At 43.7% G+C, this 20207-nt stretch overlaps 1 protein-coding gene across 2 annotated transcripts in view; it reads left to right on the forward strand.

Annotated features, from left to right (window-relative positions):
• The window catches only part of NAB1 (NGFI-A binding protein 1), a 64842-nt gene that overhangs the window by 31949 nt on the left and 12686 nt on the right, over nt 1-20207 (forward strand). Inside the window, exons 5-6 of one of the 2 annotated variants that reach the window (XR_014027625.1) lie at nt 7610-7758; nt 12281-12397. Coding sequence is in view for 1 of the 2 variants with exons in the window: in XM_081336881.1 (XP_081193007.1) it covers nt 12281-12397 (117 nt within the window). In the remaining variant the exon portion in view is untranslated. The remainder of the gene's footprint in view (nt 1-7609; nt 7759-12280; nt 12398-20207) is intronic. The other variant, XM_081336881.1, reaches the window with a different exon arrangement.

The following is a 20207-nucleotide window of genomic DNA, read 5'->3' on the forward strand; positions in this document are numbered from 1 at the left end:
ATGTGTACTATATTGGATTGCTTTATATATTGGGTGGCTTTTGTTAAGAAATGTTTAGGTATATGGAAATTGTTGTGTACATAGTTGAGGTAATTCGACAGCTCGGATTGGCTGACCACCATTCGGTGGGATATTCCAACGTGGCGATTGGTCAAGAGCGCACTGGCTAGAGTATTTAAGGGGCTCCAAAAGGGCTCTGTCTTTGTCTTGTTCGGAACTGAAATAAAGCTAAGTTACCGAGTTCTCCCTTGTCAGCTGTTCCCTCACGGTCCAGACCACACTACATTACAGTGGCGATGAAGGTGGGATGGATACTGCTTCACGCTGAGCTGAAGCACTAGCTGAGTCACTGAGGAAGGTGGAAAGAGAAAACTCTTCCAGGAAAAAAATTCCTTCCCGCTGAAGCAGTATCCAGGACTGGGACAGCATGACACAACTCGGGCACATCTGCAAGTTTGATATCCGCTACCCTGATCACTGGGAGTCGCATATTGATCAGATCGAAGGCTACCTCCTGGTAAACCAAATAACAGAAGACCGCTTGAAGGCGGCGGCTTTGCTGTGCCTCAGCGGTCTGGCTGTTTACGATATAGCCGTCGGGTTGTGTAACCCAGATCCTGTCACAACCTTATCATACGCTGACCTTGCCAACAAACTGAGCCAACATTTCATGCCAAAGAGTTCTGAGCTTTTCTGGCGGCAACAGTTCATCGACTGAATTCATCACGGCGATACGACAAGCCGCTCGCATGTGTAAATTTCCCGATCTGGAAGATCAAATCGTCTTCGGATTGAGTGATGAGCGGCTTCAGCAAAAGATAATCGCCAAGCCAACTCTGAGCCTGTCAGAAGTCATTGATGAAATAATGGCCCAGGAGGCAATCAACCGAAAGAATACACTCTGACCCGGCAACAACTCCTGTGGATCTGTCCACCAGGAGAGCGTTGCAGACGGTGGGGGCAAAGAACCTGAAAATGAAGCGGAAATCGATGCCTTACTACAAGGGCGTGAGAAATTCAAAGTCCGACGCGACAACGGTGTGAACCAAAAGAAACCGGGGGCAGCCAACAAAAACTCAAGATACCCGAGCTACAGTTCCAGAGACAACGACCAAAGATGTGTCAGCTGCGGCAGCAGTCACCCAAGGGCGTTCTGCCGGTTCCGCAGCGTGAAGTGCCGGTTTTGCGGTAAAACTGGGCACATTCGAACCGTCTGCCGCGACCGCAACAACCTGAACGAACTTGACTCATTGCCAGCAGGTACAGATAACCCGCCATTCCCCAGCACTGAGCTCCCAGGGACCCTGTCACAAACAATTGTAGAAAGTATGGAAGTGGCGTGCCAGTCAACAATCCACCAGCTGCTTAAGCCAAAAATCAAAATTGAGATCTGTTTGCAAGGAATTCCTTGCAAAATGGAAGTGGATTCGGGTTCATCTGTCTCAATAATATCTTATGAGACATATTTATTGATTTGTGGCCAGAGCAGGGGGCGGATTCCCTTGGAACCAACCCAAATTAAATTAGTGGATTTCCAACGTGCCCCAATTAAAATGAAGGGACAGGCCACAGTATTAGTAGGTTATAAGGGGTTCCTGGGTCACTTAGATGTATTAGTAACGGTGGGTAAGAGGACTAATTTGGTAGGGCTGGACTGGTTCGATGCCCTGGGCATTTGGCTTGGGGGAGTTAATACCATCCAGTCCGGAAGCCTCGAATCTGTCTGCAAAAAATTTGCAGACGTGTTCAATGGCAAACTGGGAAAATACACGGGGGCCCCCATTAAGTTAAAATTAAGACCCGATGTCCTGCCGATAAGAATCAAGGCCAGAAGGGTTCTGTTCGCTCTCAAACACAAAATTGAGAGCGAACTAGAAAAACTAGTGAAACAGGGAACCTTGGAGCCCGTGGAGGGGGGAGACTGGGAAACCCCCATTGTCACCCCTATTAAACCAAATGGGGAAATAAGAATATGCGCAGATTATAAGGCCACGGTAAACCGGGCCTTAAATCCACATGCTTACCCGGTCCCATCGGTGAAACACGTCCTCTCGGCAATACAGTCAGGCGCCATCTTTGCAAAGCTCGACTTGGCGCAGGCGTACCAGCAAATTCCAGTTGCCCGTGAAACAGCTGACATTCAAACTATAGTGACACACAGAGGAGCCTTCAGAGTGAACCGCTTACAGTTTGGCATCTCCGTAGCTCCTGGGATATTCCAAGAGGTAATGGAAAGGACGCTGAAGGGTATTCCTGGAGTGTGTCCGTATTTTGGTGACGTTTTAATTGCTGGGGAGTCAGAGGAAGTTTTAGCAGATAGGCTGCAGGCTGTATTAAGTAGATTCCGTGCTGCTGGCCTCAAACTTAAGAAGGAAAAATGCAGTATTGGAGTGGCTTCCACAGAGTTCCTTGGATTCAGGGTAGATGCACAGGGCATCCACCCCATTGACTCTAAGGTAAGAGCAATTAAGATGGCTCCTACTCCTAAAAACAAGGCAGAACTGCAGGCTTTTTTAGGGCTGCTTAACTTTTATCATTGATTTTTGCCCCACAAGGCAACTATTGCAGAGCCATTACATAGGTTACTGGACAAGAAAACCCCTTGGAAGTGGTCCACTATACATGACAAAAGTTTTAAGAGCCTTAAGCAATTGGTTTCCAGCAATTCAGCAGTAACTCATTTCATTGAGAAGAAGCTCATCTGTTTAGCATGTGATGCCTCTCCTTATGGTGTGGGTGCAGTACTAAGTCATTTAGAGGAAAATGGAGAACAAAAGCCAATTGCTTTCTATTCCAAGACACTCTCAAAAGCTGAAAGGAATTACGCCCAGATTGATAAGGAGGCCTTGGCCCTAGTTGCAGGTGTAAAGAAATTCCATGATTACCTATATGGTTCACCATCTTTACTGATCACAAGCCCTTGTTAGGATTATTTACAACAGACAAAGCAACACCACAAATTCTGTCTCCCAGGATTTTAAGATGGTCCGTGTTTCTCTCTGCCTATACATATAGATTGGTATACAAACCAGGGAAGGAAATGTGCCATGCAGATGGGTTAAGCAGATTGCCTCTAGCGGTAGGTGAGCCAGACCTGGCACTGGCAGGTCATATCTTAGCCATCCAGGAACTCCCTGACTGTCCTCTCCAAGCTAAAGACATTGCTGTCAGTACAGCAGCAGATAAAATCCTAAGCAGGGCGTTAGCTTGGGTAGCATCTGGGTGGCAGGAGAAGAGCCTGGGATCTGAGTTCTAGGCGTACTTCACGAGAAGGCACGGACTGTCTTCCCATAAAGGCTGCCTGTTATGCGGAAGCAGGGTCGTGATCCCTGACAAACTAAGGAACAGAATCCTGGAAGCACTACACAAAGGGCACCCTGGTGTCATGAGGATGAAGGCGTTGGCACGAAGTTATTTGTGGTGGCCAGGCCTGGACAAAGCAATAGAGGAACAAATTGCGGGTTGCTACCAGTGTCAGAGATCCCGGCCAGAACAACCACATGCTCCTGTGCATAAATGGGAGTCAACACACACTCCATGGTCTAGGGTCCACATAGATTATGTGGGGCCTTTCCTAGGTCAGCTGTTCCTAGTGGTAGTAGACAGTTATTCGAAATGGTTGGAGGTGGTTCCAGTTAAGAGCATGACCACAGCCAAAACTGTACAGGTGCTAAGGGGGCTCTTTGCTATGCATTGTCTGCCGGATGTGATTTCCAGGCTTTCACCAGGGCCAACTTGATTAGGCACGTCATGTCCACCCCCTTCCACCCGTCAACCAATGTCCTTGCAGAAAGAATGGTGAGAACAACTAAGGACGCCTTGAGACGCATCATCACCGGTGATTGGCACCAACAGTTGGCCCAATTCTTGCTAGCACAACACTCTACACCATGCACAGCCACTGGCAAGAGCCCTGCTGAGCTGCGTTGGGGCCGGCGTCTCATTACAAAGTTGGACAGACTGCACCCGGATAGAGTGGCTGCTGAGGCGGAGCAGCCCACCCCCGCCAGGGAGTTTGATATTGGCGAACTAGTGTGGGCCAGGAACTATGGCTCTGGGGACATGTGGGCTCAACCGGTGGTGGTTGATAAAACTGGACCATTATCATACATTATAGAGGGGGAAGGGGGCCGCCAGGTCAGAAGACACATCGACCAACTAAGGAAGTGGGCCCTGGAAAACCAGCATTGTGAGCAAGCCCTAGCCCACCAATCACCACCATTGCCCCCGGTCGCTAAGAGCCCCTGATGTTTATCTTCCTGCTCCTCAAACTTTGGCAAGTAGGCAGAAGAGGCAAGAGGCCATTACGGACAAGGAACCAGTCACAGAGACACTGGGTGAGGGTGGACAACCTTTGAACCTAGCTCACGAGGACATTGGAGGCATAGAAGATCAGGGCCTGTCGCCTGCCATGTATGAGCAGCCTATAAGGCGTTCGTGCAGGACTCACAAAGCACCGGCATATCTGGAGGACTATGTAAGGTCATGAGGTCAAGGGGTGGAAGGCGATCAAGAAGTCACACACACTTCAGCTGTGTCAAGTTATTATGTTTATTCTTATATTGGGGGAAGGGGTGTTGTGTACATAGTTGAGGTAATTTGACAGCTCGGCCACCGGCAACAGCAGGTGGTGCCGGCGTGCACTTGGATTGGCTGACCAGCATTCGGCGGGATATTCCAACGTGGCGATTGGTCAAGAGCGCACCGGCTAGAGTATTTAAGGGGCTCCAAAAGGGCTCTGTCTTTGTCTTGTTCGGAACTGAAATAAAACTGAGTTACTGAGTTCTCCATTGTCAGCTGTTCCCTCACGGTCCAGACCATACTACATTACAGAAATGTTATTCGGATCAGGAATGAGTCCCTCAATTTCATCCAATTTATGAAACTTTATTTTACTATTTCTCATTAATTCTAAGCTGATCTCTGCACTAAACAAGTTTGGGCACTCCTTGTGTGTCTTTGTGACTACAAGCTAGGCTAAGTTAAAGAAATATGCCTTTTTCCTGCCCATACTGGTCTATTGGGATATCCTCTTTTCTTGAAAGAAATTCAATTTTTTAAAAAATTTTAATTCCATTTACCGTATATACTTGAGTATAAGCCGACTCGAGTATAAGCCGAGACCCCCAATTTCACCCCCAAAAACTGGGAAAAGTTGTTGACTCGAGTATAAGCCGATCCGCCGTTCTGCATGCCTCGGAGGCTGGATCCGCGCTCTGCAAGCCTCTGGGATCCTGGGAGGCCTAATGCAAGCACCAGCCCGCCTGCCTCAGGTCTCCCCCACCCCCAGATACTGGGCTTCAGCACAGCTGGCTGTCTTGCCAAAGAGAAACATCTGGGAAGGAAAACCCTGTCTTACCTCTTTCCCAATTCTGCCTCTGCCCTTCCTCCTACCAAGGTGTTCTGGGACTAGTTCCCTAGCCTTTTGGAGCTTTTGGTGTTCGCCCATCAGCTGTCTACGGGGAGGCAACAAAGCTGCCTCTCTAGGCTTTGAGAAAAGGCCCCTTGCACAAAAGGCAGCTTCAGGACGAGCTTCCAAAAACCCTTTCCTTCCTTAACGCCCTCCCCACCTTCCCCCAGAAAGCCATATTTCTTTTTTTTTTATTGAAAATTTTTATTGAAGTTACAATATTATCCCCTCCCCAACCCACCCCAGAACCCCTCCCCCTCCCCCATATTTCTTCAATAACAAAAACATAAAAAGCTGGTTGGGATGTACTCGCTGATTTCCCCCCCCCCTTTTTTTAGATGCTAAAACTAAACTCTCCCTCTGCCTTCCAACCAATATCCCTTTTTAAAATCTTACCTTGGCTCCAGATGGAAGAGTAGAGGAACTAAGCTAGTAAGGAGAGAATTTTTTTCTGCAACTTTTTACTCCTGAAGTAGTAGTAGTAGTAATAGTAGTAGTAGGAATAATAATAATAAATCCCTAAAAGTTGTGCCAGAAAATGGAGGACGCTGGGTCTTTGCAAGTTTTAGCTGTCTGTCAGACTGCCTGAAAAGGGCGGCCTTCAGGCAGCCAGGCGGACAGCTAAAGCTTGCAAAGACCCAGCGTCCTCCATTTTCTGGCATAACCTTCGGAGATTACTTTAAAAAAAAACAACAAAAAAAACCTTCAGAGGAAAAACAGCTGCAGAAACATTTTGTCTCCTTGCTGGCTTGGTTCATCTACTCTTCAGCCAGGAGGGAGTCCAAGGCCTAGAGAAGGAGAGCTTTGCAGCATCCCTATGGACAGCTGATGGGCAGACAGCTGAAAGAAGCAGGCAGGCAGGGCGCGGAGGAACGGAGACCTGCAGGTCTCGGACGGCGGTGGCTTGGGAGAGGTGCGCGCGATCCCGGAAGCACCAAAGCCTCGGCCGCGCACAAGTCCTCGGTAAGTTTTTTTGTTGACTGGAGTATAAGCCGAAGTGGAATTTTTCAGCCCAAAAAGTGGGCTGAAAAATTCGGCTTATACTCAAGTATATACGGTATATCCCGCCCTTCTCCGAAGACTCAGGGCGGCTTACAAGCTTAGCAGCTAAAGTGCAGTCTCCTCTCTTTTGGGAGGACTTTCCTCTCCACCCATGCGCTGCAAAGGACTTCCCAAGCTTTGCCATTTTTAATAGTAAATCTATATCTACTTTTGCTGCACTGACAACATCATGCATTCTTCTTACTAAGAAAGAGATGCACAATTGCCATTTCTTCTACTTTTTAAATCTAAATTTTATTAAAAGTTTTACAAGGAGCATAAAAAATTAGCACAAACTAATGAAGAAAGAGAAAAGAAAACGCAGAATCACAGAACCAAAAGAAATAGGAAGAAGCTTCTGATTTCTTCTGCAACAAATATAGTACAATTACTCTATGTAAAGCTCACATTTTCTATTCATTTTTTTTTCTAATCCTCAAAATCACAAATCGTGAGTGCATTTTTTTTTTGGTTCACGCATAAAGTCTACAAGGGTTTTCCAGTCAGACATAAATATAGATTAATTTAGCTGTCTCTGCAAGTTCTATCGTCTTCACTAATTATTCTTCCATTGTTGGTATTGTTGAACCTTTCTACATTTGAGCATTCATCAATCTCACTATGATTATCATATATAAAAACTTAAGTTCCCTAAATTTTTTCTACTATAATCCCAAGAGAAAAATCTCTGGTTTCAGTTGAATTTTAACCTTCAAAATAGTCTGGATTAATGTTTGTATTTGTATCCAATTTTTTTTAGCTTTTTTGCATGTGCACCAAACATGGTGAAATGTCCCTTCATGTTGTTTACATTTCCAGCAATGATTCAAAATATTTTTATATATTCTAGACAGATTTTCTGGTGACAAATACCAACATTTCAGTCCTTCCAACCACATATTTTTCCATCAATCCATTTGTACATTATAGCCAAAGATTTTAGCCCATTTTATTGTACATTCGTTCACTACTTCTTCTGTCCCATATTTCAAAAAAGTATACAATTTAGTAACAACAGGATTGTTGTTAGTTGTTGGCTATATTTATTCCATACTCTTAAACATAGCTGTCTAATATAAAGATGTTTAAAGTCTACGTTCACCTTAGCTTTTGATTAGCAGTGGTTAAAACCAAGTGGCTTATTTTCTGTTTTTAAAGAGAAACACACACACACCACCAAGAAAGAAAGAAAGAAAGAAAAAGAAAGAAAGAAGAAAGAAAGAAAGAAAGAAAGAAAGAAAGAAAGAAAGAAAGAAAGAAAGAAAGAAAGAAAGAAAGAAAGAGGGCACATTTCTCACTGAGAACTGGTAACCTGGGCATTTCAGCCTGTTCAAGGGGAAAATGTACCATTCTGTGGCAGGTGTCTTTTTAAACATTTATATTCTGGGAAGTATATATAGCTGCTTGATATGTGCTGAGCTATTTTTCTCTGCCTTTAGGAAATGTATTCTTTAAGAAAGAAGTGTGAAACTCAGAATCTATGCTCTGACCACTTCTGATTCTGCTCTCTGTTTTTCCACCTTGGTGGGTGTAAAATGTTGCCGTTTTGATCTTGCTGTGGCATTTTAATACCTCTTGGGAACGAATGCCTGAGGCACAATGTGAAATTATTTTTCACTATAATAACCCACATGTATACACATAACACACACAGTTCAAGAGTGAGGTGCCTTAACAGAACTGTGTAGGCAAGCCTCTCAATGCTGAACTTCAGCCAGCCACCAATATAAATCTGGCAAAGGTTCAATAAATGCAGTGGGAGCTCACCAATTATGTCCAATTACACCTGAAAGGCTCTCCTACTTCCTGCTTGCGATGCCTCTCTTTTTGTTGGTTGGGAAGGGTGGGTAGGGAGGTGTGGGGTGTAGGAGGAAGGCACACAGGGAGAGAAGAGGGGGTGGGAATCTGGTAAAACAACAAACCCTGGGTGCAGAGGGGGTGGATGAAGGAATGCAAGGAAGGAGAGTCAGGCTGAATGAGTGGGGAATCACTGTCAGGGCTTGCATTCCACACAAAAGCTGTCCCTTTTCTTCCAAACAGCTACTTTCTCAAGGGTCGGGGGGGGGGGCTGCTTGTCTTTTGGAGGTGTCCCCTATTCTTGCCACACATGAACAGGGAACACCTCCCACAATGTCCTCGCCTGTATGCAGGCTGTTGGGGTGGGGACTTTCGGATAAAGCAGAGGGAGTTATTGGCCGTGCAATGAAGGCAGGCTTATTTTTGTGTATCTGCTGTGTGGGGAGAGGTTTCCTTTCCAAATTTAGCGTTGGCAGCTGGGAAGAAGCGGAAAGGTGTGTATGTGCGCGCGCGCCCGTGTGTAAGCATGCTTTGAGAAGGTGGGGAATTCTGCATGCTTGCCCTCCTATGGACTAGCGGTACAAAGGCTTTGTGAAAACAGCTAGCTGCGGCGGAGCGGGCGGGGGGGGGGAGTCTGATGCAAAGTTCAGTGCTTGAAAAGCTCAGTGGGAATAAGAGGCCTACAGGGAGATGGAGAAGTGGGGTGGGGGAGCAGGAGAGAAGTTCAGCATTAATGTCAGCTTTAGATGGGGTGGGAGAGAAAGGAAGAAAGGAAGGTATGAGCCTGCCCACGCCACTGTCAAGCGAGGTTGCAAAGGGAGAGTGTGGGATTTCTTTTGCTCACTGAAGATTTTTTTTTAAAAAAAGCAACAACCCAGAAGCCCTGCAATCTGGTGTGTATGTGTAGCAGGAGTAGGGTAAGCGGAGGGGGAAGAAAAACGCCTGTGGAACTGAGAACATCTGCTCTAAGAAATCGCTGTTAGAACAGCCAAGTTGGAAGGAAGTAGGGGCACGTGTGCACATTTTCACAGGCCAGACCATAAGCCCCCACAAGGAGAAAGGTTCATGGGCAGGTCTTAAATTGTGATGCACATGTACAAAACAAACAAAACTATATTTATATTTTAGTGCCATTAGCCATTTGCCATGAATGGTCACCATTTCTGTTGGACGGGAGCAATTTGAAACAGAAAGACAAACGGACATAGCATTCATGACAACTTCTGCTTGAGGCATGTGATATTTTGAACAGAAAAAAAAATGCAGTGAAGTTCACAGATGAATTGTGATCTAAAAAGTTTAGGAAAATAGTTGAGAGCTGGATTGCTATGTAGTCCACATTTCACAATGATGCCTGTAATTATTTGATGTTAAAGTTATGCTGGTCTTTTATTTTTTTTAAATCATCCTTCATTTAATTAAGAGGGGAAAACACAGTGGCCTCTTTGAATTAAGTTGGACCAAAAAAGAATTTTAAGAGCCAAATTAGAAACTTAATTTTCACGTAACAGAGATATATTGTGGAGTGGAGAAGATGGATTGATTATATCCAGAATAAATATGGGACTAAAAAGTTTCACCTAGCATTTGAATAAGTATTGATGTGATATTTATATTGCTTGTAGTTAGTTTATAAGAGTTAAAGTGCGATAGATTTAATAGTTTATTGTTGTTTGCATAAGGTAGACTATGATTGTTTGTATTTTTATACCCTGTATTGAGCTCCGGGAAGTCGGGGAGGGGGGAGGGGGAAGGGAGGGAGGTGTTGGGGAGGGTTGGGGAGAGGGGAGGGGGTGCGGAGGGGTTTTGCTTTGTTAAAAAATGTATTGTAAAACTTTTCAATAAAAAAAATTTCAGGTAATTGGTTTAGATCAGTGTGCAAACTGCACAATAACTCCTTTCACACCCTTTTAGGGTTGAGGGGTTAGGGACGGGGTTTGAAACATTGCTTTAGTTATAAGGTTTTTGAACCTGATTCAGTGAGTGTGGAATAGAGTCTTAACAATTTTTCTTCTGTACCACTTCAAGGATTTGCAGGGATGTTATCTATTTTTAGTTCTAACAATTTTCTATATTTTTTTTTCCCTCTGTCCTCCAAAATAGACCTCCTCTTTGGCAATTTACACCTCCTGCCAAAGCACCTGGCTGTTTTTCTTCACAAGTCCATTTCCTGCTTTTGACTCTGTTCCAGTTGCTCTGTGCATTGTTTGGTTTGGACCCTTCTTTGAAGTTTCATTGTCTCCAGGCTCTTGGCCATCTGTGGTGCCTTTCAAGGCTTCAGTTCATTCTATAGACCAATCCTTCTTCATAGATATATATTTATTTATTTACACTGACTTGTCTCCAAAGGCGGAACGCCTGCAGTCCTCCTAGCTGAGAACATATTGGGTGTTATACCAGTTGGTGTCAATGGCATCATCACCACGAGTGCAATACTACAAGAGATAATCAGCCTGCTATTCACTTGAGAGTCCTACTTGGTGTCCGTTTGAAGAGACTCATTATTGCTGTTTCAAGGTCCTTCTTGAAATTCCAACAATCAGATCAATTTTTGTAAAGGCTGCTTGGCTTGGTAGAAGAAGAAGCCACAGGTTTTTCTTTCCTCCCCTCTAGGCTCTTACTAGTTTACTTACAGCCCTGAAGAAAGAGTTTTTAGTTCTTTCCCTTTTGCTTTTAGCTTATTGCTATGCTTGGTTCAAAAGGGACGCGGTGGCTCAGTGGGTTAGGACGCTGAGCTTGTCGATCAGAAGGTCGGCAACTTGGCGGGTCGAATCCCAAGTGCCGCGTAACAGACTGAGCACCTGTTACTCGTCTCAGCTTCTGCCAACCTAGCAGTTCGAAAGCACGTGAAAATGCAAGTAGAAGAATAGGGACCACTATGGTGAGAAGGTAACAGCGTTCCGTGCGCCTTTGGCGTCTAGTCATGCCGGCCACATGACCACGGAGACGTCCTCGGACAAGCGCTGGCTCTTCGGCTTTGAAACGGAGATGAGCACCGGCCCCTAGAGTTGGAAACAACTAGCACATATGTGCGGGGGAACCTTTACCTTTACCTTATGCTTGGTTCACCTTTTGTAGCTTCCTTGGTGTTTTCAGAAATCTGCTCTGCTCTTTCTGCATTGTTCAGGTGTAAATGTATGTCTGTGGGGCTATTGTGTGCCTCTCAAAAAGGTTAAGGAGAAAGAGATAGAAGACATCTCATTATTTTAACCTTTGCAACAACTCGCTAGGATTGCCAGTCGTAGTCTTTTTCTCTCTCTGTCTCCCTCCCTCTCTGCTCCCTTCATCTTGTAAACTTTATAACTCAGATGATCTTATGTTTTTATTGCTTGGTATTAGGTTCTTTGAAAATAGTCCATAATTTGTGAGACTCTTTTTTTAGAGTCATACTGTGTATCTAAATTGAATCTTTTAAATTTGTGTTTATAATCGTTTGGATTTTGCAAAAAAAAACTGCAAATGCAGATGCTATAACAGTCTAGTTTAATGAAAAAAAGAACTAAGGATGATATAATAGCAGTGTTCTAATATCTAAGGGGCTGCCACAAATGTGTGTGTGTGTGTGTGTGTGTGTGTGTTGGCCTATTTTCCAAAGCACCAGAAGACAAGACAAGAAACAATAGATGGAAACTAATCTAGGAGAGAACTAACCAAGAACTAAGGAAAAATTTCCTGATACAACAATTAATCAGTGGAACAATCCGCCTACAGAAGTTGTGGGTGTTCCATCACTGGAGGTTTTTAAGAAGAGACTGGACAGCCATTTGTCTGAAATGATATATGAACAGGGGGTTGGACTAGAAGACCTCCAAGGTCCCTTCCAACTTAGTTATTCTGTTATTCTATAACTGTGAGAAAGCACAGTTTCTCCTGTTCATTGGCCATCCTGGTTCCCCACCATTGTCAGTATTGATCAAAGAGGTATTTTTTTCCTATTAAGTAGAGCTAATATAGGTAACTATTTTTTCTGTAGAAAGTAGAAAACTTCTGCGGTATTAATTGCTTTTTTCCCTCCATCTTCCATGTTGATAGGTTGGCTTTCCTGATTTCCAAGATGCCATCCAGAGCTTTTACCAAGAAGATCCAGTTAAACTGCAGCAAGCATTGTCAAAAGGGAAGTGTGAAGACCTAGCAGCGCTTGGTTCCCAGGTAAACAAATAATGTGCCATTGGGCATCCGACTACAGGTAGTCTTGCAGACTTACAACTGCAAGTTGAGCCCAAAGTTTTCGTTGCTAGGTTAAGTCAGTTGTGCCCCATTTTACGATCTTTTTCCCCACAGTTATTAAGCAAATCACTGCAGTTCTTAAATGAATTGCGCCGTTGTTAAGTGAATCCTGCTTCTCCCATTGACTTTGCTTGTTGGAAGCCAGCTGGGAAGGTTACAAACGGTGATCGCACGGTCATCCATACATGCCAGTTGCCAGGCCGCCTGAATTTTGATCATGTGACCATGGGGATGCTGCAGTGGTCATGTGTCATAATTAATTTTTCCCAGTGTCGTTATAACTTTGAACGGTCACTAAACGAACCGATGTAAGTTGATGACTACCTGTAACATTCGTTCCTTAACAGGACACTTCTTTCTTTAACAGGATATTCTGTCATATTCTGCAAAAGATTTCAAATTCAAAGCAACTCAAGTTGAAAATAGCTCAGACAGGGACCTTTTTGACTCAGAACACCTACAGTGTGGTCATGATGGCATTTCAGTGCGTTTCGGATAAAATAGTAACAGCCGCTTTCAACTTAAAACAGAAGAGTTTGATCTTTGCGCATCCCTATTATTCCCTAATCCTACGGTTTTAAAAAAATAAATCCTGAAGGTCTGCCCAGGGGCTATTATTCCTAATGTAAGCATATAACTCATGAAATTATTCTGTCTTTTTAGAAAGATGATCAGTTATTTAATATTTGCATTTGTATACCGCCCTTTCCCTGAGGACGGGAAGTTATGACTTCTAAATTGAAAGATGGGGGAGGAATCTATCTACTGAAGCCAAGGGAATGTTTAAATGCCTTTAATGTTACATTTGGAGAAAAAGGAAAACTATTAAAACAGACCTTGTAGGAGGAGAACCATTTTAGTCTGCAGTGGCAAAAAAAAAACCTGAAGGAGTTTGGTATGACTTTTTCTAACTAACACATTTGGTTAAAAGGCAGAAGCTTTCATGTGCTGTAGCTCACAGTGCCTCTGAAGAAGTTAGCTACTACCAGACTCTTTCTGGTTTATTAAAACGAGTCTCCGTAAATGGTCATATGTGCAAATGAGGACTGGCTAATTAGCTGTTTTCTTGTGATGGAAAAGTCTGCAGTGGGATCAAAATAAAAAAAATATACAGGTGGTCCTCAGTTAATGACCATTCATTCAGTGACCATTTGAAGATATGATGGCACTGGATGAGGAGACTTACGGCTGGTCCTTGAAATGGCCATTGTAGCATTCCTGTGGTAACGTGATCGCAACTCAAGCGCTTAACAACTGGCTCGCAATTATAGTGGTCACAGTGTCCTTCAGTCAAATTATCACCATTTGTGACAAGCAAAGTCAATGGGGAAATCAACAGGAGGTTGCAAATGGCAATCATGTGATGTTGGGCCTAACCACTGCAACTGGAAGTGCTGTCAGAAGTTGGCATGGTCACCTGATGTCATGCTTCATGACCATGTCACTTAAGTGATAGAATTGGCAGTCCCAATTAACAAACAGTCCCAAACTTTGTCTGTAATTCCTGTCCAGCACTGTCAATTTCCATGGCACCTGCTGTTGCAAAAAAATAAAATAAAAATAAAAATCTGAAAGTGCCTTAAAATCAAACTTTCTCTAAATTCTGCTATGGGCAGGGGATTGGACTAGAACAGGGGTTTCAAACTCAATTTCATTGAGGGCAGCATCAGCATTGCGTTTGCCCTCAGTGGGCCGGGTGGGTAGGGCCAGGGTGGGCGTGGCTAGAGTGCGTATGGCCTACTGGGTGGGCATGGCCAGCTCTACATTGTTCGCATCAAGGGTGCCTATGGGGGCCTGGGCAGGAGTAGGACAGATCTGAGGGTCTCTGGCAGAAGGAGGGTCTCTGGGCCAGGGCCAAGGCAGAGGGGGCTATTCCCTCACTGTTTCCAGGATGGCTTCGCAGGCCACATGAAACCACTTTGCGGGCCAGATCCGGCCCCCAGGCCTTGTGTTTGACATGTCTGGACTAGAAGACCCCCAAGGTCCCTTCCCGCCCTATGATTCCATGATTCTAAATCAGAAACAGTTCCTACAAATTCTTGCAGAGATTTAAGTTCATCATTACTTAAGGAATTCAGACTTGGGAAATGGACCAAATTTCCAGCTGCCAGATGTTCTGCCTGCCCCATCACCATCATACATCTGTTCTGTGTACACTCACAACTGAAACCGTAGACTTCGAACTCCTCACTTCCTGTCACTTCCTGTCCTGTATAGCAGAGGTCCCCAACCTTTTGGGCACCAGGGACCGGTTCCGTGGAGAGAGGTTTTTCCACAGATCAGAGGTGCGTGATTTTGTGTGCTGCCTGCATCCTGCGGATGGGGCTTTGCTTGTTTGTGCGGACCATTTGCTGGCATACTGCAGCCCGGTACTGGTCCGTGGACCGGCGGTTGGGGACCCTTGCTGTAGCAAATTGGTACCATTAATTTTCACCTGCTGCATCCCCTTCACTCCAGCCTCATGAACCCTCCAGGCTTAGGTGGTGGGGGTGGGGGGCAGCCTGAGACTTCAGTAAGGTCAGGGGTGATGTAAAGTGATCAGACACAAAACAAGCAAACAATCCTGCAATAACAGGACAATCCTTCTTACTAGCCAGGTTTCAGTGCACGGAGAGGAGGACCATTCCTTGGCTACCAAATATCATAAGAAGCCTCTGTTTTCTTTGGTTTAATTAAGTGTGGAGTGGCAATGAGGCATAGTTACGAAAATAGTTACCGTAATTTGGGGCTTTGGGGATTCTTTGAAAATCGGTATAGCTGAAAATAACCTTTGTAACACTCTTAACTCCAGAGGGAAGGGAGCTAGAGAAGATCAGAGACATACACTCGAGATCCAGCCTTCTAATTTAGGGACACCTCTTTGGCTGTGGTTTTTTGTTTTTGTTTTTTTTGCCTGTAGAGTTACCTACAGTAGATTCCGGCGTATAAGACTACTTTTTAACCCATGAAAATCTTCTCAAAAGTCAGGGGTCGTCTTATACGCTGGGTGCTGAAACTTTAGGGACAGGGCTGGCTGGAAAACCTGGAGCGGATCTTCCATTTAGTCTGCGCAGGGAAAGCGGGACCAATTGGAGTAGAAGCTGCAGTCTGTGATTTTTTACAGGCTGGGGTCTGGGCTTTTTTCCTTCTAAAGTTGAAGAGCAGCTGTAGGCAGGTGGGGAATGCAAGAGCAATTTGAAAGGCAGGTGGGGAATGCGTAGCAGAGCAGCAGCTTAGCTCTAAGGACACATTTGACTCAGGAACTGGGCGGGCTGGCTGGAAAACCTGGAGCGGATCTCCCATTTGGTCTTTTTTTTTAATCCCATTTATATCCCACCCTTCTCCGAAGACTCAGGGCGGCTTACAATTTAAAGCACAAATCAATGTGCTTAGCAATAGCCTTCATTCTATGTATATGCCTGCCTATTAGAGCTTTCACCCCCCCCCACACACAAGCAGCATTATTACAAAGTCAGCTTATTGCTCCCAACAATCTGAGTCCTCATTTTACCTACCTCGGAATGATGGAAGGCTGACTCAACCTTGAGCCTGATGGGATGTGAACCTGCACTAATTGCAGGCAGCTGGGGTTACTTAAGGCTCTGCGCAGGGAAAGCTTTAGAGTGAATTAGGAAAAGTGAAAAAGTGAATTAGGAAAATAGGAAAAGGGTTGCTGGAATTGGGTATGTGTAGTTTAACGAAGAGAAGGGTGAGGGGTGACACGATAGCAGTGATCCAATATCTCAGGGGCTGCCACAAAGAAGAGGGAGCCAAGCTATTCTCCAAAGCACCTGAAAGCAGGACAAGAAGCAATGGATGGAAACTAGTCAAGGAGAGAAGCAACCTAGAACTAAGGAGAAACTTCCTGACAGTTAGAACAATTAACCAGTGGAACAACCTGCCTCCAGAAGTGGTGAATGCTCCAACACTGGAAGTTTTTAAGAAGAGACTGGACAGCCATTTGTCTGAAATGGTATAGGGTTTCCTGCCTTAGCAGGGGGTTGGACTAGATGACCTCCAAGGTCCCTTCCAACTTCTTCTTCTTCTTCTTCTTCTTCTTCTTCTTCTTCTTCTTCTTCTTCTTCTTCTTATTATTATTATTATTATTATTATTATTATTATTATTATTATTATTATTATTATTTATTAAGTTTAATCCACTTGCACTGTTTTATGTTTACATGTTTGATGACAAACAGCCTTATGTTTATAAGTGACAGTTTTCCTACTAAGTACCTGCATGTCATAAGCATTTGAATTAAAATTACCATATTAAAATCAAATCTGATGTTTTTTAATTTTTATTTGGTGTGCGTTGGAAGAGGGGTAGTCTTATACGGCGCGTATAGCCCAAACCCTATAATTTAACAGGAAATGTAGGGGGTCGTCTTATACGCCCAGTCGTCTTATACGCCGGAAAATACGGTACTCATTTTATCACCTTAATTTGTTAACTCCACCACCTCCAAATGTTGTGACAAACCATTTGTACCAGCTGACTGTAATATGATTAGAAAAAAGCTAAATGAAAAATGGATAAAACTTCACATAAAGTGCATTCATAACACTTTGTCGTTGTTTGTATTTGTAAAGTTCCTGGCTTTTCTTTTTCTTTTTTCTTTTCCTCGTTTGATGTCAGGGTGTTTATTTGTCTGTAATTTACTATTATTTATTTATTTTATTTATTATTTAGACTTATATACCGCCCTTCTCCCGTAGGACCCAGGGTGGTTCACAAGGCGATTAAAACAATATAACAATACAAAAGTTAATAACAAATTAAAATAAAATAAATTATCCTTGATTAAAATCTAAAACCCTTAACTCTAATTAAAAAACCCAATTACAATAGGTTAAAAATTAAAAGTTCTCAGTCCTGGCTGGAAAGCTCAAAGAGCCAGGTCTTCAGGTCCCGGCGGAAGGAACGAAAATCTGGGGCAGTCCTGAGCTCTACGGGTAACTGGTTCCAAAGGGCAGGCGCGCCCACAGAGAAGGCCCTCCCCCTGGGTGTTGCCCGCCAGCAATCCTTTGCCGGCGGCACCCTGAGAAGGCCGTCCCTGTGGGAGCGCACAGGACGAAGGGAACTTGATGCCGGCAGCAGGTGTTCCCTCAGATATCCTGGACCCAAGCCATATAATTTGAAGTGTAATGGTATCAAGTAAGAGTATGGTTGAATCTTTTAAGGCTTTCATACTACTTTTCTGCACCTTCTTGAAGCATCTATTTTTATTTATTCATACATTAATTTATTAAACTGTTAGAGTGTGCCGTTTTTCTCCTCTGCCCTGTCCATTTATACCTTATTCATTTTCTGAGTATATCCCAGCCTTATTTTCTCAGAAATATTAAATAAAGTGCAATCCAATGTCTCTCTGTGTTAGTGTGTGCATATAATTAGAGCTTAATATGACAGTTAACACATAGTTAATATAACAGAGCTTATGCCTGAATAAATATATAGAGAAATTTGCTGTTTCTTTCTTTGTTACATTTATACTCACCCCAGTCCAAATGAAAATACATTGAAAGGGAAAGAACTGACCCTCCTGCAGTTCCTTTCTGGATTTTTGAGATGTAAAACAAGGTGCTTACAGGTCCAGACCTCTCTGGTTTAATATCAAGTGATTGCAGTACTCCACAGTTTCCAGAGATCTTTCTTTGCATTGCTCCTCCACATTCTTTCAGCCATTCAAATCTAACAATCTCAGATGAATCAGCTGCAATTTAATTGTGAGGATGATCATATGTCCAACCTACTGCTGATGTACAATCGTCACTACATGTATCATCTAAATGGTAAAATTGGGAAGGGCTAGTGCTATCCTCAGGGACGTGGTGGCTCAGTGGGTTAGGACGCTGAGCCTGTCGATCAGAAGGTCGGCAGTTTGGCGGGTCGAATCCTGAGTGTCGCGTAACAGAGTGAGCGCCTGTTACTCCTCCCAGCTTCTGCCAACCTAGCAGTTCGAAAACACGTAAAAATGCAAGTAGAAAAATAGGGACCACTACGGTGGGAAGGTAACAGTGTTCCGTGCGCCTTTGGCGTCTAGTCATGCTGGCCACATGACCACGGAGACGTCCTCAGACAAGCGCTGGCTCTTCGGCTTTGAAACGGAGATGAGCACCGGCCCCTAGAGTTGGAAATGACTAGCACGCATATGCGGGGGAACCTTTACCTTTACCTTTACCTTTAGTGCTATCCTCCGTGTATTTGTTCGTTTATTTATAATATGTGCCACTCCAGTTTTCTGATTTGGGTGCTTTGTGAAATAATTAACAAACAATTAAAGCAACATAAGTGGAAAAAGACAATTACATGGCAGCTCTTAACCTTCTTATCTGGAAAAAAAGGGCCCACTGAAAAGGAATGATTTTAAACAGAGCTGCATTCCATGCCCCTAAAAGATACTCTGGTTAGATAATCTGGAACCCCGTAGGGTAAAAAGAGATGAATGGAACAAGAAATAAATAACTAGCCACTGCACTGCTATGCAATGACATTTAGACAACCTGATCTTGGAAAGCTAAGCAAGACTGGACTTGGTTTGTACTAGAATGGGAGACCATTCAACAACAACAAAAACCCCAAACAAGCTAGATTGGCAATTTGAAGGAAAAATAAAACAGCTGGAAAAGATAGCAGCAAATTACTGTGTGTTGCCTAAATATATGGATATGTCCCATGACATTACCAATAGCTGGAATAATCTTAGAGCTGCTGCTTTTGTGAAGAAGAAAAGCATGCCAGGTGTTTCAGCCTGCATGCAGTTTGAGATTTTGACCTAATGTGGGTGTTCACCCAGGGGCCGTGTTGTTAAAGCTTGACTTTCCTGCATTGTAGGCGAAGGAGGAACTTAGAGAGAGGCTGAATTCAGTTGAACAAGCAAAATTGGAAGACGTTTGCTGTATCCTATTTTGATTGATTATTTGCCTTCAAGGTGTTTGCGACTCCTAGCAACCACAAAGATAAATTTTCTCCATTACGATCTTTCCCTAACCTGGACTTCCAGTGGTGCCACTATAATTGTCCATCCCCTTTTCTGCTGATTGTCCTATTCCTCTCTTTCTTTGCCAGCATCAGAGCCTTTTCCAGAGAGCTGTGGGTCTTCACATAACGTGTCCAAAGTAGGATAATTTGAGCCTGGTCATTTGTGCAAACTCTGGGTTATTTGTTCAATAATCCATGGCTTGTATTCTTAGCTGCCTGGGGTATTCTCAGGAGTCTTGTCCAACACCAAAGTTTAAACATGACAATACTCTTCCTATCCTTACTTTATCTATTCCTTTATTCTAATTTATTTATTTATTACTAATGAATTAGTAACAGATTACCCTAACAAATTCTTATTAAAAAAAATCAGTTTCTGCCCTTACTTAATCCCGTTTGTCCTTTTACATAAAGTGAGCAGTGAAGATGGTTTACACTGGGATAGAAGAGGACTATATAAGGAATGTTTACATTAAGTAGTATCAGTGTCCATTACAGAAGAATTTATATTACAGATACATTTCTAACACACCTTGATAAGGGAGAAGAGGTGAGCATCTAATATACCCAGAGTTACACAAATGCTGTCATGAAATTAATTACTCCTAGTTCAAACATGTTTCTCACATTCTTCAGATCAGAAACAACTGTTGCCTTCCAAACCTCATGAAGAATAGATAGCGCTCACAAAGTCTTATTACAGTTGTTCACAGCATCTGGCAGGGAGCAATTCAAGAGTTGCTGCTTTCTATCTTTAGAACACAATGA

The sequence above is a fragment of the Vipera berus genome, assembly GCF_964194415.1.
Source record: "Vipera berus genome assembly, chromosome: 1".
NCBI classification, from domain to species: domain Eukaryota; kingdom Metazoa; phylum Chordata; class Lepidosauria; order Squamata; family Viperidae; genus Vipera; species Vipera berus.